At 37.3% G+C, this 25,232-nt stretch overlaps 2 protein-coding genes across 7 annotated transcripts in view; one reads left to right on the top strand and one right to left on the bottom strand.

The window, feature by feature from the left end:
• zmynd12 (zinc finger, MYND-type containing 12) overlaps window positions 1–18,418 on the top strand; it is a 27,931-nt gene extending 9,513 nt beyond the window's left edge. The window contains exons 4-8 of one of the 2 annotated variants that reach the window (XM_073031807.1): window positions 3,540–3,709; window positions 6,775–6,897; window positions 10,752–10,878; window positions 13,929–14,074; window positions 15,562–18,418. In XM_073031807.1, coding sequence (XP_072887908.1) covers window positions 3,540–3,709; window positions 6,775–6,897; window positions 10,752–10,878; window positions 13,929–14,074; window positions 15,562–15,720 — 725 coding nt within the window. In that variant the 3' untranslated portion in view covers window positions 15,721–18,418. The remainder of the gene's footprint in view (window positions 1–3,539; window positions 3,710–6,774; window positions 6,898–10,751; window positions 10,879–13,928; window positions 14,075–15,561) is intronic. The other variant, XM_073031808.1, reaches the window with a different exon arrangement.
• The window catches only part of rimkla (ribosomal modification protein rimK-like family member A), a 77,068-nt gene continuing 70,241 nt past the window's right edge, over window positions 18,406–25,232 (bottom strand). For all 5 annotated transcript variants that reach the window (XM_073031804.1, XM_073031803.1, XM_073031805.1 and 2 more), the window contains one exon: window positions 18,406–25,232. In XM_073031804.1, coding sequence (XP_072887905.1) covers window positions 24,736–25,232 — 497 coding nt within the window. In that variant the 3' untranslated portion in view covers window positions 18,406–24,735.

The following is a 25,232-nucleotide window of genomic DNA, read 5'->3' as shown; positions in this document are numbered from 1 at the left end:
GGAAAAGCCTACAATAAGTAGTGGATATAGCTCAGTTCTTCACAGGTAAAGCTCTCTCCACCATTGAGCACGTCCAGAAGGAGCAGTGTCACAGGAAAGCAACATCCATCATCGAGGATCCCCACCATCCAGGCAGTGCTCTCTTCTCGTTGCTGTCTCCAGGAGGAAGTACAGGAGCTTCGGGACCCACACCACCAGGTTCAGCAGCAGTTATTACCCCCAAACATTAGGTTCTTGAACCAAAGAGGATAAATTCACTCAATTTCACTCACCCCAACACTGAACTATTCCCAAACCTATGGAGTCACTTTCAAGGACTTTCTATTTCATGTTCTCAGAATTTATTGCTTATTTATTTATTTATTTATTTTAAATTTTGTATTCACAGAGTTTTTTTGTCTTTTAGAAACGTAGAAACATAGAAAACTGACAGGCCCTTCAGCCCATAACATTGTGCCAAACATGTCCCTACCTTAGAAATTACTAGGCTTACCCATAGCCTTCTATTTTTCTAAGCTCCATGTACCCATCCAGGAGTCTCTTAAAAGACCCTATCGTATCCGCCTCCACCACCGTTGCCGGCAGCCCATTCCACGTGCTCACCACTCTCTGCGTAAAAAACTTACCCCTGATATCAGTCCTGACGAAGGGTCTTGGCCCGAAACGTTGACTGCTTGTTTCCACGGATGCTGCCCGACCTGCTGAGTTCCTCCAGCATGTTGTACGTGTTGCTTTGACCCCAGCATCTGCAGTGTATTTCGTGTTTACTCTCATCCTCTGTCACTCCAAGGAGAAAAGGCTGAGTTCAGTCAACCTGTTTTCATAAGGCATGCTCCCCAATCCAGGCAACATCCTTGTAAATTTCCTCTGAACTCTTTCTATGGCTTCCACATCCTTCCTGTAGTGAGGCGACCAGAACTGTGCACAGTACTCCAAGTGGGGTCTGACCAGGGTCCTATATAGCTGCAACATTACTTCTCGGCTCCTAAATTCAATTTCACGATTGATGAAGGCCAATACACCATATGCCTTCTTAACCACAGAGTCAACCTGCGGAGCTGCTTTGAGCGTCCTATGGACTCGGACCCCAAAATCCCTCTGATCCTCCACACTGCCAAGAGTCTTACAATTAATACTATATTCTTCCATCATATTTGACCTACCAAAATGAACCACTTCACACTTATCTGGGTTCAACTCCATCTGCCACTTCTCAGCCCAGTTTTGCATCCTATCAATGTCCCGCTGCAACCTCTGACAGCCCTCTACACTATCCATAACACCCCCAACCTTTGTGTTATCAGCAAACTTACTAACCCATCCCTCCACTTCCTCATCCAGGTCATTTATAAAAATCATGAAGAGTAAGGGTCCCAGAACAAATCCGAGGCACACCACTGGTCACCAAACTCCATGCAGAATATGACCTGTCTACAACCACTCTTTGCCTTCTGTGGGCAAGCCAGTTCTGGATCCACAAAGCAATGTCCCCTTGGATCCCATGCCTCCTTACTTTCTCAATAAGCCTTGCATGGGGTACTTTATCAAATGCCTTGCTGAAATCCATATACACTACATCTACTGTTCTTCCTTCATCAATGTGTTTAGTCACATCCTCAAAAAGTTCAATCAGGCTTGTAAGGCACAACCTCCCCTTGACAAAGCCATGCTGACTATTCCTATTCATATTATACCTCTCCAAATGTTCATAAATCCTGCCTCTCACTATCTTCTCCATCCCCTTACCAACCACTGAAGTAAGACTCACTGGTCTATAATTTCCTGGGCTATCTCTACTCCCTTTCTTGAATAAGGGAATAACATCTGCAACCCTCCAATCCTCCGGAACCTCTCCCACCTCCATTGATGATGCAAAGATCATTGCCAGAGGCTCAGCAATCTCCTCCCTTACCTTCCACAGTAGCCTGGGGTACATCTCATCCAGTCCCGGCGACTTATCCAACTTGATGCTTTCCAAAAACTCCAACACATCCTCTTTCTTAATATCTACCTGCTCAAGCTTTTCAGTCTGCTGCAAGTCATCACTACAATCACCAAGATCCTTTTCCATAGTGAATACTTAAGTAAAGTATTCATTTAAGTACCTCCTCCGGTTCCATACACACTTTCCCACTGTCACACTTGATAGGTCCTATACTTTCTCATCTTATCCTCTTGCTCTTTATATACTTGTAGAATGCCTTGGGAATTTCCTTAATCCTGCCCACCAAGGCCTTCTCATGGCCCCTTCTGGCTCTCTTAATTTCCCTTTTGAGCTCCTTCCTGTTAGTCTTATAATCTTCTAGCTCTCTAACATTACCTAACTCTCTGAACCTTTCGTAAGCTTTTCTTTTCTTCTTGACTAGATTTACTACAGCCTTTGTACACCACAATTCCTGTACCCTACCATAACTTCCGTTTCATTGTAACGTACCTTTGCAGAACTCCACACAAATATCCCCTGAACATTTGCCACATTTCTTCTGTACCTTTCCCTGAGAACATCTGTTCCCAATTTAAGCTTCCAAGTTCTTGCCTGATAGTGTCATAATTCTCCGTACTCCAATTAAACGTTTTTCTAACTTGTCTGTTCCTATCACTCTCCAATGCTATTGTAAAGGAGATAGAATTATGATCATCCAAAATGCTCTCCCACTTTTGCTTGTGGGTTATGTGATTGTTTTGTTAAGAAAGGGTTTTTCATTGATTCTGTGGTGTTTCTAAGTACTTACTGTGAATGCTCAGAAGAAAATGAATATCAGAAATGTATATGGTGACATATATGTACTTCAATAATAAATTTACGTTGAACTTTTGAACCTAGCCAGTTAGTAATTAACAGGACAGAAATCAGAGCAGAACTTGATATTGATTCAATCTACCAACCTGTGCATGCTGCTTTACATTGCTTACTACAATAGTTAATGACATTGCCAACCAGAATCAGATTCATGTCACTAACACATGTAATGAAATTTGTTGTTATGCAGCAATTAATTTTTTATGAAAGACATAAAATTAGTATAAGCTACAAAAACACAAATTGCGCAAAAGATGAACAGTAAGATAGGGCTCATGGACCATTTAGAAAACTGATGGTGGAGGGGAAGATGCTACTCTTGAAATGTTAAGTGTGGGTCTTCAGGCTCCTGTACCTCTTCCCTAATGGGAGTAACACAAGTTCCAGAAGATGAGGTTCTTGGATGCTGCATTCTCAAGGCAGCCCCTCTTAAAGGTGTACTTGATGGTGGGAAGGGTTGTGCCCAAGATGGAACTGGGCAAGTCTACGACCCCTGCAGTCTTTTGCATTCCTGTGTATTAGCACCTCCATGCCAGACTGTAATGCAACCACTCAGAATGCTCTCCACTGTATATCTATAAAATTTGCCAGAGACAAATCTCAAACTCCTAAGAAGAAGTCCCATGGGCACACCTTCTTCATGATTGCATCAATGCGTTGGGCCAATAGTCAAATGAATTATATTTATTGGGCTTGTGTGTTAATGCACAGTTGGTAAATTTCTCCGTTTTCTTCTCAGGCCTTGGCCGATTGCATGAAGCAGAAGAATATCTATCCCAAGCTCAGTGGACAATGATGAAGACCACGGAGTGTATTAATGCCATTCAATACAAGTTGTACCGAAATCTGGGTCTGCTGTACACTGCCAAATGTGAATATGACAAAGCACTCTGGTACTTTGCTGATGATGTAAGTATTTGAGAAGAACTCAGTTGACAAAGAGAAACATTAATAATATTCTTTCTGTTTCATTTTTTTCCCTCCCTCCAATCTGGAAGCACAAATAAGGTTTGTAGAAATACATCCCAGTCTTCTTAACCAAGTATGTCACTAGTGTAGCTTCTGCCTGGCTGAAGGAACTGATGGAGATAGCCACAGTGTTTAAGCTAAATCATTCAAATGCTTCCTGGCAACATTTTTATCCTATATTTAGGCACTATTTTGTGCTCTAGGTTCTTCCACTCTAGCTCAGGTGTTGATGTATGGTAGAACACAGTGGGTTCAGGAGCCTCTGTTGAGACTTGAACACAAAATCAAGGCTGATACTCCAAAGAAGCACTGCACTGGCTGAATTAATCATCTCAAACAACATGTTAAACTGAACCTGATCCATTGCCTGAAGTAGTATTGTGAACTACAGATGGGAGTTGTTCCAGATTTATTTTGTACATATATTTGGCACAACATTGTGAACTGAAGGGCCTGTATTGTGCAGTAGGTCTTCTATATTTCTATTCCCAAGGCAACATTACTAAAAACACACTGACTGATCATGTATCAAATCTGAGTATGTAAATGGACTGCTGCATTTCCCACATTGCAACAATGATCACATTTCAGATGCTCTTTATTGACTCCAAGGAGCACTATATAAATCTTGTTTTTGTGTAATGAGGTACTCCTCATCCATAACTATTGACATGAATAATAACGTCACCTTATCTCGATCCATCACCCTTTCTCATGAACAGAGAAATGAAGAAGTGTTTTCCTTTCCTCTGTACACCATACCTCAGCCCCTTTTCTGGCTTGTTTGCACAGTGAATATTTATCCTCAAAATATTCAGCATTATCAGCATGATTATTATCCTTCTTTTCATGGTCATGAGTCAAAGAGTTGTACTGAGGGCTTTAACTAACTGAGATGGGAGGTGGAGCCCGCTGAGAGAGAGAGGTGGGGAGGGATTTTTTTAAAAAACAGTCAACATATAAATAGAACAACAAAAGAGAGTAGAGGAAAACATAAAGGAGGACACTGATTAAAAGGATGAAAAGGTTTCAGAGCAGGGTCTGAAATATAAACCATGAAGTGAGAATAAATCATATTAAAAATGAATTAGACTACTTGCCCAGCAATCCACACAGTGACCATAATGAAACATAATCATGTGCTGACAAGAACTGGCCTGCAAGGGTTTACTGAGACATGGCTACAGGAGAAGGAATTAAATGTCCCAGGTTATAGCATATGTACTTAAAATGTTTGAGAGGGGATTAAAAGGAGAAAAGGTAGTGATACTTATCAGGGATAAAACAGTGGCATTAGAAAGGTAAAACATTGCAATAAGGAAGACAAATGGGCTAAAAGATAATAAAGGAGCAATTGCACTAATGGGCATAGCAGTGCAAAAAAGGGAAATATATATGCACATCAATTAGGGAATATGCATAAAACATTTAAAAATTCACAGGGAATTTAAGCTATCCCAATATTACTTGTTTATGAGATAAATGAAGAGGAGGTGGAAATGGTGTTTCCACCAATTTGTAGAGGTCTCTTTCCTAGCTCAATATTTGAAATATTTAACAAAGATGTTTATCTATTGCATAAGGAATGACCTAGAGTAGGTAGGGGAGAGGAACTATGAGGCAATATTGATCTTAACATCATGCACTGCAAAATCATAACACTATGCCAAGAATCAGGTTAATAAAGTGGAGAAAAGCTGATTTTGAAAGGCTGCAAACTTGAAATTAAATGGGTAATAGTGTTGATACTTCAATTAGAACAACATTGGAAACAATTTTAAATGGTGTGTAAATGAGTACAAGAATGTTTTAGTACTAGGAAAGAACATCTCAACACTCACAATGCCATATATAGATTTTTTTTAAACAATGCAAGATTTTGATTGGGTGAATACAGTGAAAATGATTCAACTAGGCAAAAACAAATCTGAAGACTATCAATATAGAGACCAAAAAAATCCAATAAGCAATTCAAAGAGAAACTTTTTACCTAAAGAGTAGCAAGAATGTGGAACTTGCTACCCCTGGAAATGGTTGTAGAAAATAGTACTGATGATTTAAGCTGAAGCTGGGCAAATACATGAGAGAAAGGTACAGAGGGCAATGCTGGTAGATTTAGATGGGGAGAGATGAGAAGGTCTGGGATGGAACACGAGTGCTGCTGTGGACTAGTTGGGCTGAATGGCTTGTTCTATGTCTCAAGTCCTGTACCATTCTTCCCTGCTTGGCAAACATTTTCCTAATGAATGTTCGCTCTAAGGACATTTTTTTTCCCCAAATCTGATTCTTCACTTAGCAGGGATTTCACTCACTTAAACAATAGTGGGAAATTGATTTCATTTCTTGCAACATTACTGGAGCCTCCTTATAAATTGTCATACAGTGGTCAGGCAGCGAGTTGCACAAATACAACAAGCAGTGAGGTGCCTCTATCTGGAAAATGACAGATGAACAATAGTGTTAGGGAGTAACTCTAGCCAGGAGGGCATGAATTCCACCCCCCCCCCCCCCCCCCCCCGTGACAAACTGGCAGAACTGAACCGACTAAGTGTGGATCAGTAAAGTGCCATTGTGTCATCTTCTTCCTTCAACACACCTTCTGAGTACTTCATTACCAAACTAAATTTTATCTACAGGAAATAATAGTAATCTGCTTCGCACTTAAACAAATTTTCAAATAACAAAGGGTTCTATGTCAATTAGGGAGACCTGTCTTGCAATCTAATCTAAAGGTGTGCTGTAGAGATTCCAACATGCATTTCCCTCATAATATAAACACTAGGACAGGGTTTGGTGGGGGTGGGGGGGGGGGGAAACACAGGTAATCAGTCTTAGTGCATCATGTTTTGATATATATCAAGCAGGAATGGGCATAGCATGGATGAATTTATGATTAAAATTTGAGCCATTCTGCTTGTTCACTGGCATTACTTGACAGAACAAAATATGTCATTGAATGTAAAACTATTTGAAAGAAACTAATGGCAGAAATTTACCTTTGACAGATTTACCATGCTACTCGGGTATTTGGTGTGTCCGATATTCACGTAGCTGGTGGGTATTACCATATGGCCAATGTGTTTTACAAACAAGAAAAAATGGACATAGCAGACTCACTGTACTCAGAGGTAAACATCAGAATTGTGTAACCAGCATAATTAGTCAGGCTAAGTGGCAATTTACCCATACTGGGAACAGCTCCATAGGTGTTCAAAGTAAGTTATATTACTTGATGGTAAATCAAAGTACATATATGTCACCATATACAGTCCTGAGATTCATTTTCTTTGGGCTTACCCAATAAATTACAGAATAATAACCATAAATGAATAAATGAAAGACCGCTCACTAGAGCATTCAACCAGCGTGCAGAAGAGAACAAACTGCAATACAGAGTTAATAATATTAAATAAATAAGCAATAAATATCAAGAACATAAGATGAAGAGGCCTTGAAAGTGAGTCCATTGGTTGCCAGAACATTTCAATGATGGGGCAGGTGAAGTTATCCTCTTTGATTCAAGAGCCTGATGGTGAGGGGTAGTAACTGTTCCTGAACCTGGTGGTGTGAGTCCTGAGGTTCTTGTACCTTCTTGCAGATGGCAGCAGCAAGAAAACACCATTTCCTGGACGGTGGGGGTCCCTGATGATGGATGCTGCTTTCCAGTGACAATGTTTCATGTAGATGTGCTCAATGGTTAGGAAGGCTTTACCCATGATGTGACAGCTGTTCTTTTCCTATACTTGTTGACATTGTCTTAGCCCAGGACAATTCAGCTTCTCTCTTAATATGAAAATTCGATTTCCAACAGCAGTTTATACTAAAAGATATAGGAGCAGGATAAGGCCATTTAGCCCAAGTCTCCTCAACCATTCAAACATTGATTTTTTTTCAACCCAATTCTCTGCCTTCCACTGTAACTTTTAACTTTCTTACCCATCAAGAACCTATCAGTCTCTGCCCTATATATACCCAATGACTTGGCCTCACAGACATCTGGCAACAAATTCCAGATTCAGCTTTTTTTGATCAAGAAATTCCTCCTCTTCTGTTTTGAAGGAGCATCCCTTTATTTCTGAGAGGCTGTGCTCTCAGATTCTATACTCTCTTACTAATGGAAACATCCTCTCCATATCCAGTCTTTCAGTATCTGTTAAGTTTCAAAGAGATTCCTCTCATCCTTCTGAATTCTGTCAAGTACAGGCCCAAAGACATTAAACAATCCTCATATGTTTATCCTTTCACTCCTGGGTTCATTCTTGTGAATCTCCTCTGGATCCTCACCAACACATCTTTTATGAGATAAGGGGCTCAAATTTAATCACAATAATGATTAATAGAAATTTAGGTGGTTTCCCAGTACCATATCCTGTGATATAATCCTTAGCCAAAAGGAACTAATGCCAGTTGTGGTTCTCAACACTAAGCAGATGAAATGCATTAACAGAAAGCACTAATATAACTGGGAAAAGTTAGGTAACCAATGTGGTCATGATTGAGTTACAGAGAAGGTGTAAGGGGATATGAACAAGCTATATGAATAGGTGAGGACATGGCAGATAGAAGACAATGTGGAAAAATATAGGGTTGGAGTACTAGAGGAGAGATATCTTGTTGGGTCCTAGTGAGAGCACAAATGGAATTAAAAGAGATTAAACAGTCCAGAATTCATAAGAATAAAAGGTAATCTCAATATATAGTAAACTTAAAAGGGCATGACAAGGTAGGTGCACAGTTAATATTTGCCTCACTGACTGGTCTAGAACCAGGAAGTAAGGCCTTAAAATAGGGGGCTGGCCAAAGTGGATGGAGGAGAAATTTCTGACCTAGAAGATGACAAATATTTTACATTCTCTACCTAGGTGGGTTACTCATTTGCTGAGAATAGTTAAGAAAGAGATTGTTGGCTTTTAAAATATGAAGAGAAACAATCTATATGGGTATAGTGCAGAAAAGTGGCATTGAAATTAAAGATCAGCCTTAACCGATTGAATGATGGTGCAGACACAAGGGACTAAATGACCTATGCCTTGTTTCTTGTGCTATTAATCTCACAGAGCCACCAAGAGGCATTAATTTAATTCATTAGCCATTGTTAATATTTCAAATTTACTGCTAATAACTTCTATACATTCAAGCAAAAGTCATATTTCCTGTCGAAAGATAGGTGTACAGTAGTGAATGAATTATGTAACCTGCATAAAACCAGAGTATTTTAAATTATAAAGGCAATATTATAGCAGGAAGGGGACTTTCTGAAATTGGACTGGAAGATGAATTGAATTAATTTGTTTTGCTTAAACTGGAGCAGATTTAATCTTGATCTAATCACACCTGAATACCTGGTGCTCAAACAAAATGCCTGAAATAAGAAAGTGATATCATGGACAGGCATCTCATCTTAAATTCTGAAAGAAGTTAAAATTGGCAATAATTATTTTTATGTAGGTTATTGCAATTTAATTATAGGGATGTGTGGGAATATATTTAGCATTTTGGGACTTTGTGCATAGGTTTGCATTATTAAGACCATAAGACATAAGAGCAGAATTAAACTATTCAGCCTGCTCCACCATTCAATGATGGCTGATATGTTTTCCCTCTCACCCCTATCCTACTACCTCTCTCCTTAATCTTTGATGCCCTTACTAATCACTAACCTGTCAACCTCCATTTCAAGTACACACAATGATTGGGCCAACACATCTGTGGCAATGAATTCCACAAATTCACCTCTCTTTGGCTAAAGAAATTCCTCAGCATCTCAGTTTTATAGGGACGATTTTGTATTCTGTGCCCTCTGGTCCTAGACTGTCCTATTATTTGGAAAAAATCCTCCCCATGTTCATTCTATGTAGGCCTTTCAATATTCAGTAGGTTCAATAAGATCCCTTCCCCTGCCAATGAGTACAGGCACAGAGCATTCAAACGTTCTTCATACGTCAACCCTTTCATTCCTAGGCCATTCTCATAAACCTCCTCCACTGACAGAACATCCTTTCTTAGAAATGCAGACCAAAACTGCATGCAGTGCTCCTAAGGTGGTCTGACCAATAGCCTCAGCATTATTTCACTGCTTTTATATTTTGTATAAAATATATCCTGCACGAGAACTCTGAAGTCCTTTTTCACCTCCGATTTTTGAGTTCGCTCCTGTTTAGAAAAGTCTACACCTTTGTTCCTTCTACCAAAATGGGCCACCTTACATTCCCTACACTGTATGCCATCTGCCACCTAATTGCTCATTCTCCTAACTTGTCCAAATCTTTCTGCAGACTACCTGCCTCTCCAACTATCTTTGTATCATCCACAAACTTGGCCATCAATTCCATCATCCAGATAACATATAACATTAAATGAAGTGGTCCCAACACTGACCCACGTGGAACATGACTAGTCAACAGCAGCCAACCAAAAAAGACACCCTTTATTCCCATTCTTTGCCTCCTGCCAGTCACCCGATCTTCTGTCCAAGCTAGTACCTCTCCTGTAATACCATGCACTTCTACCTTGTTTAGCAGCCTTGTATACAGCAACTTGTCAAAGACCTTCTGAAATCCAAGTAAATAACATAATTGACTCCTTTGGCTACCCTGCCTGTTATTTTCTGAAAGAATTCCAACAGATTTATCAGGAAAGATTTTTTTTAAAAACAGAAACCATACTGACTTCAGCCTATTTGCCTCCAAGCTCCCCAAAACCTCATAATTAATAATGGACTCTAACATCTTACCAACCATTAAATTTGGGCAAGCTGGCCTATAATTTTGTGTCTTTTGCCTTCCTCCCTTCTTAAGGAGCAAAATGCCTCCACAATCTCTTCAGCTACCTCTTTCAGAACTCTGGGGTGTAAGTCCATCTGGTCTGGATGTATTCATGTTGGAGAATGAGTCATATAAATAAATTAACTTGTACAGTATTTTTGTCTAGTAAAGAATAAAAAGTTCTCAAATGAATAAATATACAAAATATTTTCATGCAGGTGACCGATATCTGGAAAAATTTCTTGGCTGAACTGGTTGAGACAGAAATACAAAAATCTCTGTGGAAAGCTGGCCTCAGTTCACCAGAATCTGGCACCAGCCTTGTTGATATGGAAGATGTTTTTGGTTAGTGCCTACAACATTGTCTCTTTTCTTAAAGTACAGTACTTATACAAAAAGCTGTGAAAGTAACATGAAATGAAACCAGTCAGTCATGCCAGAGAATATTAAGGACAATGTCTCCAAGGTTAGAATCTGCAAGTTTTTTTCCCCAAATTCTCAACACTTAAAATCAAAATTCTCCTCACTCATCAAGAATAAATATTGAATTGACAGCCCTACTTTTAACAAAGTTATCATGTAGGAACCAGATTAAACTGAATGATATTGGAAACCACTTGCCGAGGAGTGATAAGAAGGCATAGTTAGAGTGTTAATTGTCAAACAATTAACATAAATGATTGTCTTCAGAGTGCGAATAGGGAAAGGATTTAGTGTAATAAAAAAATCTAAAAAGGTAAAAGAAGTGTAGAGTTTGGAAGTTGTCTAATCATGCATTTGGAATATTAGGGCCATAATCTCTCATGCTCTTACATCATTAATCCAAGTATGCATACTATGTATAAATTTGCATGCTAACATCATGCTTACTATACAAAAATAATTGTACTGGTTTGTACTCGTGTACTGACTGACAAGATATTAGTCAAATGTTTCTCTACTTCTTGGATCTATACATGTGCAACAAAGGAAAGCATTATGTTGACCTTAACAGAATTAGTTTTTATTTAATTGAATTTTTTTTCATTCTCTATCATGGTCACCAATCCTAGATGAAGCATAGCGCCACGAGGTTGGGAAACTATTTATAGCTCACCAAAATTACCATGTTATTTAAATGTTATCTAAACCAATAAAGTTATTGACTGTCTGACAGTGCTGACTGAAACAGTCCCAAACCATTGTCTCAAAACAACAGAAGTGGTGGCAGAGCAAACACTCTGCTAGATTTGTCAGGAGCAATCTAAAAATTTGTTGTAACGGTTATTAGGTATTCTCAACTCAACTTTTCAGAGGCAAAATATTCACAATACTGTATAAAATCTTAACATAACCTCTTCCTCATCTTTCAGTAATCAGTTTCTATTCTCATTGACTAATTGGAAATTGATTTTCAGTGTTCAATCTGATGAAAATTCTTAATTTTAAATACTTAAAACATCTCTATTTTGCTGGGAATAGTCTTGTATTATAATATTCATAGTTTCTCATGCCTGATACTGGTATTCCAGTGAATGTGCAGTCTCTATTTGGCTGCAAATTAGAATACCCCTGAAGTAGCAAGAATTGAAGTGATGTGACTTGGCTATTACTTTGTACAAATTCCTAATTAACTGGTCCATATTCTCCATTCCTTTTGCTAAGACTTTAATCCTATTGATTAAATTTATGCTTCTGCCATTCCACAAGTCTCTCCAGCAGAGGTCAGCATTAATTAACCAGAAACAAGAGTTGTGGCTAATCTTTCTCGGTCTCTAAACTAATTGTACTCCAGAAATCTTTTGTTCCAGATGGAAAATACCTTCAAGTGATATGTCAGGTCAGCTTAACATGTTACTGGATCCAATTGATAGGCAGGATAATAAACTAAATTTTATACCAACCATCTACCTACAGTATAGTTAGCCACTCAGGTAAAGCAACGAATCATATGAATTTACTCACTGGAGTGTTTTCCTCCTCTACTAGTTACTAAATGTCAGGAAATACAGAACGGGTAAAGAGAAAGTATTTCAATGTCAGGTATGTAACTGAAACCTGCTGATCAAATGGTACACATACCAACCCTCCGAGTTAACTTGTGCTAAAGCCACCATTTTGAAGATACATTGCTCTCTAATATGTAGTATCAGCTTACAACCAAGTCTAATGCACAAGTAGTGATTATTTTATTGTTGTATATTCCTTATATCTTTCATCGTTCACACATTTATCATGCAATTATGCAAAAGGTATTCTTTGGACAATTATTTCCTTATTTTGGGTGGTTTGCAGCACATAGCTACCCATGGTTAAGGATAATGCAGCCCCTCAGAGAGGGGCTCAATGTATGCCAGCTGTTCATAGAAATGTATGGACAAGACCCAGCTATGTAGTTTCTTCAAGCCTCCTCTCCTATTAATTGAGATAACAGGCGATATGTAACAACCACATACCTACCTATTCCCTTGTACCTTAACTGTTAATAAAATGTATTAGTATCAGACTTAAAAGTTGCCGATTATACATTCAATTGCCCTTTGTAGAAGAGAACTCCAAATTGTGAACAGAAGCGTTACCTAACTTTTGTCCTGAAATGGATGACTTACTCTTTTAGTGTACACTCGATCCCTAAACAATGGAAATACTTTCTCCATTCTTAAAAATACCTTAAACTTCAGTAAAACCATTCCTTCACTCTCTCAATTCCAGGGAATAAAATCCTAGTCTACAGCATCTCTCTTTATAATGTAATGCATGGAGTCTAGGTATCATTCTCATATAGTGTCTTCACCATGTTCCATCCTAGTCCACTATTTCCTAAGATGTCAGAATCAGAAGCAAATCAGGTTTATTATCAGTGATGTTTATCATAGAATTTAATGTTTTGTGGTAGTACAGTGTAGAGACAAATTATTATTATAAATGACATAATAGTGCAAAAAGGGACTGTTCAGAAACCTAACAGCAGAGGGGGAGCTTTTCCTAAATCATTCCATACTTTAAGCTCCTGTACCTCCTTTCCAATGGTACAGATGAGAAGAGGATATGTCCTGGATGATGAGGGTCCTTTGTAAATAATGCTGCTTTCCTTAAGCACCATCTTTGAAGATGTCCTTGATTGTAGAGAGGATTATGACCATGATGGAATCTACAAACCTCTACACCCCTTGCGATCCTGCACATTGGAGCCTCTACCAGGCTGTGTTGCAACCAATCAAAATGCTCTCCCACTAAGGACATTTTTAAGTCTTTGATGACAAAGCAAATCTCATTCCTAATAAAGTAGACCCACTGGTGTGCCTTCTTTGTGATTAGATGTAATGTCAATAATTGCTTTTTTGTTATTATACAAGCTTTTAAGAATTTCTTCTGAGATTTTAATTTTTTCTGTATTGTTTGATTCTGCATTTAAGATGCATCTCAGAAAGCAGAAGCAGTCAAGATCCTACATGTGATTTTTGACATGAGGAACCAAGAGCTCCTTGTGAAAAACGGCAAAATTGGAAATATTGCTCACACCCTGGCAATGCTTTATTATCTGTTCCAAGACTTTAGTAAGGTAAACTTCACATTGCTGTTTCAGGACAAAAATTCACTACCATGCACAAATCATTAGAAATTGACGCAAATAGACTTGATTGTTGACTAAATCATTTTGGACACCCAGCAGTAAGGAGGGTGTCACTTAGCAGTATGGAGTGCAGAGAAGATTGAGATGTCACTGGGACTGGAGGGCTTGAGTTAGGAGGAGAAACAGGATAGGCTAGGACATTTCTCCTGGAGCACAGGAGGCTAAAGCATGATCTTAAAAACGTGCATAAAATCATGTGAGGAAATAGAGGATGGTCACAGTCTTTTTCCCCCAAGGAAGGAGAGTCTAAAACTAGATGACATAGATTTAAAGTGTGAGAATTGTAGATAAAATTAATAGATTGATTGGGTGAAATAATGCTACAAGGATGGTCTTTCATTTTCACTCTATAGAAAGGATAGAACCAAGAACTTCCCATTGGATGCCCTACCTAATGTATACTTAGGTTTCAGCTGGAATAGAGTGCAGATAAAAATGCATGAATGGGTGGCTGGAATGCTATTTGGATAAGCACAGAAACAGACCCTTGGTTCCAACTCACCTATATCCCACCATACTATCTATCCCAACTTGTCCAACTGCCTACCTTTGAAAATATCACTAAGCCAGGGGTTTCCCCAACCTGCGATCTATGTACTCCTTACTTAATGGTATTGTTCTCTGGCATTAAAAAAAGGTTGGGAACCCCTGCTCTAAGCCTTACCAAACTATGCACCTGTCCAAATGGCTTTTTAAATATTGTAACTGTATCCTCATCTGCAACTTCCTCTGGTAGCTCATTCCACCCTCTGTATGGGAAAAATTGCCCCTCAGGTCACTTTTAAATGATCCCCTCTCACTTTAAAATTATGTCTAGTTCCGTACCTTTTAATAAGACTGTGATAATCCACTTACTTATGCCCCTCATGATTTATATACTTGGATGGTCATCCTCCAAGCTTCATCCACTCCAGTAAAAGTACATCTCAGCCCATCCAGTCTCTCCTTATAACTCAAGTCCAACAGATTCAGCACCAATACCTATGGCACTGTACAAGTTATAACATGACTTTCCAATTCTTGTACTCAATAACTCAACGATGATGGTAAACCTACTACTGTACCTTTTTCATCATCCTACCCTTCCTGTGTGGCGACTTTCAGGGAAAAAGAAGTATCTGGACCCATGTGTCTCTGTTAGGTCATGGGGGGGGGGGGGGGTCTTCACTTGAAATATTCTGATTTTCTTTGAATTGTTTGAAAGGATTGTGTTTAAAGCTGGGATCAATACAGCTTTGAAATCAAGATTTAGGATGGAGTGAAAGGTGGAAGTCTTTGTGATCTTGTAGTTTAGATTTGAGGTTGTATGGCCTCTTGCACAAGATTCCTGTAGGGTAATAAGGAACAGAAAAATTTCTGTGTTAATCAAAGGCTATTTATGTATCTTCATTTATTGGTCTCGTGGCTTGTTGCAGGCAATCGAATATGGGGAACTGGCTTTGGAAGACAACAAGATGTTTGTACACAAAAAAGAGATTGCAACAATCCAACATCTTCTCACAATGGCTAAAAAAGCACTGTCATATCCTGGTGGAAAGGGACCGTCCCCTTATGATTGGGCTAACTCATGCTAAAAATTGCTATATTATTATGTCAGGTTATTCATTTTGAATGCCAAAATGGAGATGTGGTTACATTTTTAAACACCCACATGGAAGGGGCTTGAGGCTTTCCAATATTTTGGCAATATATTAATAAAAACAGAAAACTATCTTTGTGTTTCTTGAACAAAATATTACAGCAAATGAGAGAGTGCGAGCATTACCTGCGGCAGTTAAAAGCCAGTATCATACAACAAATAAATGAGTCAACCCCACAGCCATGTATTTATAAAACACCAAATGTTTCACAATGCTATCACAACTACTGTACAAGTCAGTGTTTTGTGTTAATACATCAACTGTGTTATGTATAGCATAAAAGCCCTCATGAATGGGAGTGGTGGGGTAGGAATACAGGGTTAGGAATACAGAAAATGACTAACCATTTTGGTTGACACCAAAATAATTCCCCAGTTTTGGAAATCTGAAATCCAACTCAAAATTAATCAAAAACTGCAAATAGCAGATGAACTAGTGGAGAGCAACCTAACACAGCAGAGATTTTCCACCATTGTAAAGTGGCAGTGCAGATTTATCAAAAAGGTAGCACCAACACTTAATAATGATAAGCACACCAGAATAAAAGTTACTAAGCACTGTTAGAAACAGAACAGAATCTACATTTATTTCTATTGTTATCTGTTATATTTGATATTTCAATAAAGGCAACTGTGTAACAGTAAAGACAGAGGTGAGTATAACCTCTACACTACATATCAATATCTTGTACACTTAGAAGGATAATGTACTTGATCAGTGTTGTGGATGTGCACTGAGCTATGTTCCACCCAGTCCCACCATGTCAACTTGTTTCCTTTGGTCAAGGGAGGCACAAGGCAGATTTAGAAAAGATAAAATATTGAGAGGTCTAGGCAGGGCAAATATGAAGAGCATACATTTAAGATTATGGAGTGGGATGGGGTGTTACACTAAAAAAAAACTAGAGCTCTGGGGATTTGGAACTTATCCCCAGAGGATTAATATCCTCTGTAATATCCCCAGAGGATTTGGAACTTAAAGAACGGTGGAAGCTGAGATCTTGATGTTTAAAACAATGTCTACATGAACAAACTAAAAACAGTAATCTATAAGGCTACAGATTAAGACCTTGAATCAGGAGGATAAAATAGCCAAATGTGCCCAATATCCTTCAGTCTATTAAATAATTCCTAGACTGGCTCTACCCCTAGAGTCATCATGCCCATGTCTCCAGCCATTCACTTTAACAATGTTTCTCAATGAACACAGCATCTTTTTTTTCCAGCATTAATTCATAGGATGAAGCAAGCAACAGCCCTATTTATTCCTCATCCTTTTTTCCAGTCCTGGTGAAGGTTTCAGCCCAAAATGTCAGCTGTTTACACTTTTCCATGGATGCTACCTGGTCTGCCAAGTTCCTCCATCATTTTGTGTGTGTTGCTTGGATTTCCAATGTTTGCAGATTTTCTTGTCTTTGGTGCTATGGTAGTCATTTTTAAAAATGCCAAAAATAAAGGCCACCTCTATGATTAAAGGAATTAAATTTTATGGGAATCTGGAACTTGATATCTTCGAGGCTGGGAGAGCCAGAATCTCTCAGTTTATAAAGTACCAGGATGGGCACTTGATGGGCCATGATGTACAAATCTAAGAGCTGGGCACTTCTGTTAGTCCACATGGTTTTTCTGGTCAAAAATGACCAAAATCCCACCCATGATATCCAATAAATCATTGTCAAAATTTACAAGTAGAAAGCAAAGAACACTGGTTCTGAAGGCAGTTGTGGTGTACAAATCCAATGAAAATCCAAAACCAACTTCTAAGTGCAATGAGTGGTTAAATGTTGAAATTTTACAAATTCTTAGCAATATGTTTTCAAAAAGGTTGTTTCACTGTAGAATATATAATACATCAGTGCACAATGTAACCCTTTAATTATGGCTCAATTGTTGGAAAACATACAGCTTAATAAATGTTAGTTTCTGTGAATCATTTTATTACATTCTAGAAAATTTGAAACAAATTTTAAATCATGATCAATGTAACTAATACTACAGCTGTGACTTTTCAACTAGTTATTTAAATATCACTTGAGGGAGTTTTAAAAACTGCTAGATCCATAAAACATTCTGTAAGCTCCAAAGTGATAACTGCAAAATGGTCTAGGCTGATAGATGACTAACATGTTTTGGGGGGAAAAAAGCGCACAAACTTGGATCTATAGTGTGGTGTTGCTTAACAAATATAATATTACAGTTTTTATTATTAATGTTTAACTCAAAGAATATGGATTTTTTTTTTAATATTCACTACCTTGTGGACCTTGCACAGCTATTTAGTTCCATAGAGGCCAAAAGAAATGCATAGTGTAATAGTGGTTCAGAATGTAATCATGCTACTGCCAAAACCACAAGGGGTGAAATGGGGGAGGAAGGGGTAAGCAACATATTTAAGGCCCTTTTAGTATTCTGCTGAAATTATATACCCTGCACATTTTTTTCCATTTTAAGAGTTGCATCTAAATAGAGGTATCCTGTTATTCTATCATGTATTGTTTGAAGTGCTTGCTTTTAAACTGAATCTTAAAAGACAAGAATATTCTAAGAATGTGATAGTAAATGTTTTCATGTTTTCTGTCATTTGTGTAGTTCAAATCACAACCATTTATCCATCTACAAATGTAATAAAACTCCAGTTGGTTTATTGTTAAAAATTCACATACACATAGGAAGGAAAGTACAATACTGATTTCAAGAATTCAGTTTACTCCCATTCAAATGTTCATGAACCCACTACCAAGTATTCTCAATTTCATTAGTCCTTCAAATTTTCAAATAATGCAAGTCAACCACTTACCATTTAACCACACTCTTCACATCCTTACAAATCACAAAAAACACATATGCACTCTCTCTCTCTCTCACACACGCGCGCACACACACACACACACGGAATGCAAAAAAAAAATTAGTAACCCACTGTTGCAATAGATGATTGCCAAAAAAGACCAAAATAGCGAAGGGTTTGTTTCTTCATGGCAAAAGCAAAAGGATAGTTTGCATTTATGGCAAAGGATATCACTCATATCATCAGAATCAAAATCATAAAATGAGTTAATATGTTTTATTATACCTTTGGGCTGCAGTTACTCAGATGTCAACAAAAAAGCTGTACAACAAAGCTGCGCAAGTAGCACATAAAGTAGCACCAGGTCTACAAGTGGAACATTTTCTACTTTAGTTTCATATTCAAATGACAAATCACAAGTAGAACAATATTTATTAAAAAGTAAAAATGTTTTTTAAAAAGTTTAAATTTATAAAATATCATTTTCTGTGAAAAAAGATGAAAAATTTACGCAAGTTTATAAATTTTCAAATTCTAGCTGCCAGTTGGACAAGATTAAAAAAAAGCTACAAATTTAGGTTTATAAAAATTCACAACTTATATACAAGGTCCTTTTGGTGCAAATCATTATTACACCATTCAGAACTGCAGCCCAAGGGTCTAATAGATTATCTGAACAGAATGCATACTCTAATTTTATTTTGCACTGTTTGAATGCCACAGTCACTTTTACAACTCCTGGCTGTTTGATCCTGAAGACAAGGTAATTGCACATTCCACTATTGGCAGATCCTAAATCACAAACCATGTTGCAAGTGCAATGTAAAATCAAGGATATACATTCTGAAAATAATAAACTGCATCACCTTTTAGCTTACTGTAGTTTACCCAAAAAGAAACAAGTAGTGGGTTACTTTTCACAATACATTGACCAGAATGGAAATGGTGCTACTTTATCCCAACAAGGATGACTGAAAACAAATGTAATGCACATCTCCCAAACTATCTCCAGTAAAAGTAATTTACACTAATCATCAAGAGTTGATATGTAAAACTGCCTCAATTATTTTCCTAATGTTGTCAAGGATACCTGGTTGTGCAAATGCCTTATACCCTATCTTATTTGTGGCCTTCAGACTACTGCATCAATCACATTTGAGCAAGGCACCCAGTCTAGCATGCAGGCATACTTTCACAAAAAAACAATTTTGCTCTAAACAATGCTCTACAGAGAAAAGCAGTTAGTAAAACCATCAATAAATTCAACTTCATAGCTGTACAGTTCAGTGCATCAGAACACTTACAGCTTATTCATACAGTGTACATTTTCATACCGTTCCCTCCCATTCCTACCCCAATGTTTAAAGAACACTTTATGAAATAAGCTGTAAAAGCATAAACTCATTTTCAGATGTTCAAATACATTTTTCTCTTAAATACAAGTTGATTTAATTCCTACCTACGTAAATATGCATAACATACTATTTATGCCCGGAGAATAGGACAGGGTTTCCTCTCCTGCTCTCCCTCAGTTGATCTGGAAACACACCCAAGTATCAGGATTGGCATAGTTGTCTCAGTTTCACACTCTAAAATGAACTGCTCTGAAGTCTGCTAGGGCAAAGTGACAGGTGTTGGAATCAAGAATTCCAGGTTTTTTCCCCCGCTTTATTTCTCTGCCTGTTCTATCATGCCGATCCTAGAAAACCCACTTACAATTTCAAGGATTATGTTAAAGAAATCCTCTGAAGGTGTTGCAAATGCTAAAGATCGGCAATAATATTTCTGTTCCAGTGCTCACATCTCAAACCAAATTAGAATGAAAGGATATATTTTCTGCCAGTGTCTCCCATCTAAATATTGTGCAACATTTTAGTATTTTTGGTACAGAGTGGTGGATCTCATAACTAAAGTTATTATCGTGTCCTTATTAGTTTCCTCCAATTATTTCTGATAACTACATTGCACTGGGTTAGCAACTACATGACCCTTGTTTGTTGTTTACGTTCAGAACACAATCCATAGAAGGGAACATTGTGTAGGTAAAGAAATACACATCTGTAAAAAATTCTGCAAGTGTATGGCTTGCAATGTTTAATTTTTGTTTAAAATCACCATTAGCAGATTATAAAAGTAAAATCAATTTAAATTTTAGATTTGCTCAACAGCTAACTGCATGTCATGAATTATCTCACAGGTTCACTCAAGTGTTAATGTCTTATTTTAACCAGGATACTTCCACTGTGCAAACCATTGCATATGCAACTTGTCACAGTATTACTAAGTAAAAACTTTAATATTTTAAATTACTGAAAGAGATGGGGCAGTGCATCAAAAACACTCCTGTTGCTTCCTTATCACCACTTTCATGCTGAATTACTGTTTTTTAAAAATTTTTTTGTCACTCTTCAGTTGCCAGAGTTAATTACACTAAATTTTTCAGGACTTATTTGTGCAAACAGAGGCCCTTCATCCCCTTAAATACTCCGAAATTGCAAACCATCTCTACTTGTATGTAATTTTCTATCAGTTTAGAACTCTCCAATTTCACATAAAAACTGTATGTGCTTCATTAGTTACGTCTCTCCCTCAATAACATTAAGACACCCCCCCACTCATTTACCCAAATTTTAGATGTTCACAAAGATGACAGAAAATTCCAAATTTAAAGCCACCTTTGTACAGATGCATAATTTCACAAGGGCACAATTCAAAGAGAACACAGAGAAAAGGATAGAGTCATTAACAGTGCATGTGAAAATGTGCCTTCTTTTTTCCAGTTACAATTTAATCTAGATTAAAACCTTGTCATTCTTAAAATATCACTTTTACAGAGAAATCAAGGAATTTCTTTAGATAAAACATCAAGGCTAACCCATGTTGTTAGAAAAAAATGTGAGGATTGTGAATGTATATTGTTTGTGCAATAAATGTTGTTAACTGCACATAGAATTTTCTGTTTGTTGTTGAAAGCATTCAGAAAAGTGCAAAAAACAATTGCATCTTCTCCTTTGTTTTTACTTCGGTAAAGATTAGGTGACAGTTATACTTGGTGACTCTCAGGCATTTCAAAGGCAAGTTTGAGTAGCAAACATTAGTAGGCTTTATGACTTGGAGTCAAAACCAGAATATTACAAACACTACTGGAAAATAAGAACCAAATCTGTTTTAATTTTTTGGTAATGTTTATACTTCCTCCTGGAGATTAATTCCCTTGTCCCTCTAGTCCAGGCACACCAAAGTCAAAGTGATGCATTTATGTCTTTAGTTGTCAAGAAATTGTATGCAAAAATATTTAAGATTTTTAGTTAATGTTTAACTGCATGAAGTAGGTCCCTTTTTATTCCTTAATGCAGCTGAAATGTTTCCAAGAATTGTTAATATTTATTGAAAAGCGGGAGCTGGAGAAGAGTTGAAGTAGTCAGATTATTATTTGAAAGTAACACCTGGAATTTGAGATATTTTCCAAAATAGATGTTATTTAAAAATTGCAGTAAATTATATACTTTATAGAGGTAAATATTCACAAACCATCTGAAAGACAATTACTTCAAGGAAATATTGGTGCAAATCTTTCAGCTCCTTTAAAACTGCAATAATTTTCAAGTTAATTGAATTATATATACATCTGCAAAAAGAACTAGCTTCTGAAAATCAGAATAAAAACAGAAAATGCTACATGCAAGAAAAATAGATCTAAAATGGTACCTCTGTTTATCTCGTTCCATAGATTATGTGTGTCCTGCCAAACATCTTCACCACTTTCTCTCTATATGTTGGGTAAATGCAGTTCTCCCAGAAGGAATTAATTAAATAAAACATAGCTGTTGTGCAGACAAATCATTATGGTCTTCATGTACCTATCACTGCAGTCAGAACCTGTCTTTTACTGCTTTAATTACTCACAGATCAACAAACTACTTCAGAGCTTTCTTGGATAGCAATGGTGCAGAGTGCCTAACACCATGTTTGCGTTAATATGTAAGCATTTGTGAGATACACATGCAGCTTATTGTGGAGCATGCAATCATAGTGAGTCCTGTATACAGAAATACTTCTATTACATTTAGAGATCTGGTTTCTTTTCAGCATCTCAAGCCAATTTCTTTGGGCAATAGGCCAAAATTCAGCAAACATGAACAAATCCTATGGCCAAATCAGGTTACTTTAATCCAACGTAATAATTATTTTTAATACTACATTGTCATTTTTTAAAAATTGATGTATTTAATCCATTAATGTGGTTAGTATGCAGTTAATCCCACCTACTAATTGCCACTTAATGGAGCCATTTTACTTGATTTTTTATTATGCAATAGCTAGATAAGATGATGGCTTTTAAGTATTTACAACAGTAATGATGATAAAAGCTTATATTTGAACTATTTTTGAATCTCGAGTATTTCTAAATAAATTTTTTATGCTTGCTGACATTTATACTCCAAAAGACACACAATCAGTAATGTGCACTCAAACTCACTAATTTCTGAAACTCAAAAAGCACAATATAATGCTAATGTGTTAATCATACTGGAATCTATAATTCATAAATACAGACACTATCTTTTTACAACAGAGGCTCAATGACCATCTTTGCAGCTGGCTTCTGATATATCTGAGATAATCCAGTCCATCTCTCTATAATCACAAATTTTGTGGATATTACCTATCTAACAGATAGTGGTATTTTGGCATATAAACATCAAATTTGCGATTTTGAATTATGTAAAATGATTTTCGAATTCTTATTAGCTTTGAGATACTATGTATGTGTGTGTATATGGCACCTTGTGGACCACCTGTTAAATCAGCAGATAGGCATTTCACATTTCAGCATAATGCACAATAATAAACAGGGTAAAAATATTGGAGACAATAGTTCAAATGGGACTATGTTTAAACTGTAATGCTGGTATAAGTATTGGGAAGCAAAATTAAAATGATTGAAAACACGGGCTTCATACCACATATCAACTTAGTTGCTCGTGAAGCAAAAGGACATTGTCAAAGAATGAGACTACAAAACCCATTTATTTCCATGTTATGCCTAAGATTGTTTGTATGGAGCTACAAATTAATCAATTGAGTTGATAAAAATGAAGAATTTATTGATCTCATAACTGAATCTCCACTAAGATGCTCTCACATTAAAACAAAGGGAAACTTCTTCCAAGCAACTTGTTTTCCCATTGTTTCTAGTCTCATATCCTCAACATAACCTCCCTTATCCATTAATTTGCCTGGCAGACAACATCATATTCCAAACTCCAAAACCTATTCAGATTATCAGATGATTAACCATGTAATTTTTCACACTGCCAATTAAATTCTCTAATTTTCTGCAAGATTCTATTTTCTGAATATTTTAACCCTACAATTTAAAAATCTTGTTTAATGAGAGTGGAAGAATCAAAATTGCAGTTTGTATTATATTTGGTGTGTGCTGTAATTTTTCCCCAACATCCTTAATTTGTTTTGAAGCCAACTGAAACAAGTTTGTAAGTGACTACATGCTCCAGTATACTGTCAGTATAATGTCAGATTTGTTAATTAGCACATCAAGTTTGAATTGTTCCCACCAAAATTCCTGAAAAATGTTCTGTATAGGCAGATTTTATCAAGTAGCTCTGCTAATATAGCAAACAGAAAACAAGGAACATGAAAATCACCTAATCTGAGGAAAGGAAAATAACATAGAAGGGCAGTTCATTGTATAGAGGTAAGAGATTGACTCAAAATGTAGAAATTCAACCATGCCAACATAGGGAGATGTCAAGTAGAGGCAATGCATTTCCTAACTAGAACTGATGAAGGCTTTCCCCCCACAACATTAACTGGTATCTGTCTTTAAGACATTAACCAATTACCTTCTTATTGCAAGGCAATGTCTTTTAATCAATCATCCTATTGTGTTACTGATTTAAGTTTAAAGGTCATGGTTAACAAATACTTCCACCAACCCCAATGGCATCAAGACACGATAACCCACCTGGAGTGGATTGATGGTTGTAATCAATCAGGGTTATGCACAAATTCAGACTTAATAGTTAAAACGCAAGAAAAAAAATTACATCACATCCCTTTAGATAATTCTTTATCCTTTTCATCCAGCTGAGCTAGGAAAGCACTTCTGTTTATACCTGTTAGTAGAGCTTCCTCTTTTCACTCACTCAATATTTTAATTTCAGTATTTATGAGATTGTTCATGTTGTAGCCTGGCTCAGGCAGTACAGTGTGCATGGACCTGGAAACAGTAGTGTCAGTATCCCTGACCTCCACTATTTCAGGGTCACTCTCGCTGGAGCTCGATCCCACACTCATGGTGAATACACTCTCTGGGACGGAGCTAGCAGGAGCCCCCACCTCTGGCTCACTTGTTTCACTAGCACTAGAAACTACAGAAAGAAGTGACATTTTCCTGGTCAGTCTGCTTGGCAGTAGCGACAGGGCATAGTCCGCTATGATACAACTTACATCCAAATTGCAAGCTTTGTCAAAGGCTTTGAAACCTACATTTGCATTGGCTTCACACACTACAAATGAACCATCATCTTTTCTGAGCAGATCGATACCGCAAATGTCCATGCCCAAAATATTGGAAACCTGGATTGCCAACTGCTTGCCCTGCTCACTCAACTGGTACAGCACACCAACACCTC

The sequence above is a fragment of the Hemitrygon akajei genome, chromosome 29 (assembly GCF_048418815.1).
Source record: "Hemitrygon akajei chromosome 29, sHemAka1.3, whole genome shotgun sequence".
NCBI lineage: Eukaryota > Metazoa > Chordata > Chondrichthyes > Myliobatiformes > Dasyatidae > Hemitrygon > Hemitrygon akajei.
Note: the sequence above shows the minus strand (reverse complement) of the source record. Positions and strands in the feature narration are given on the sequence as shown.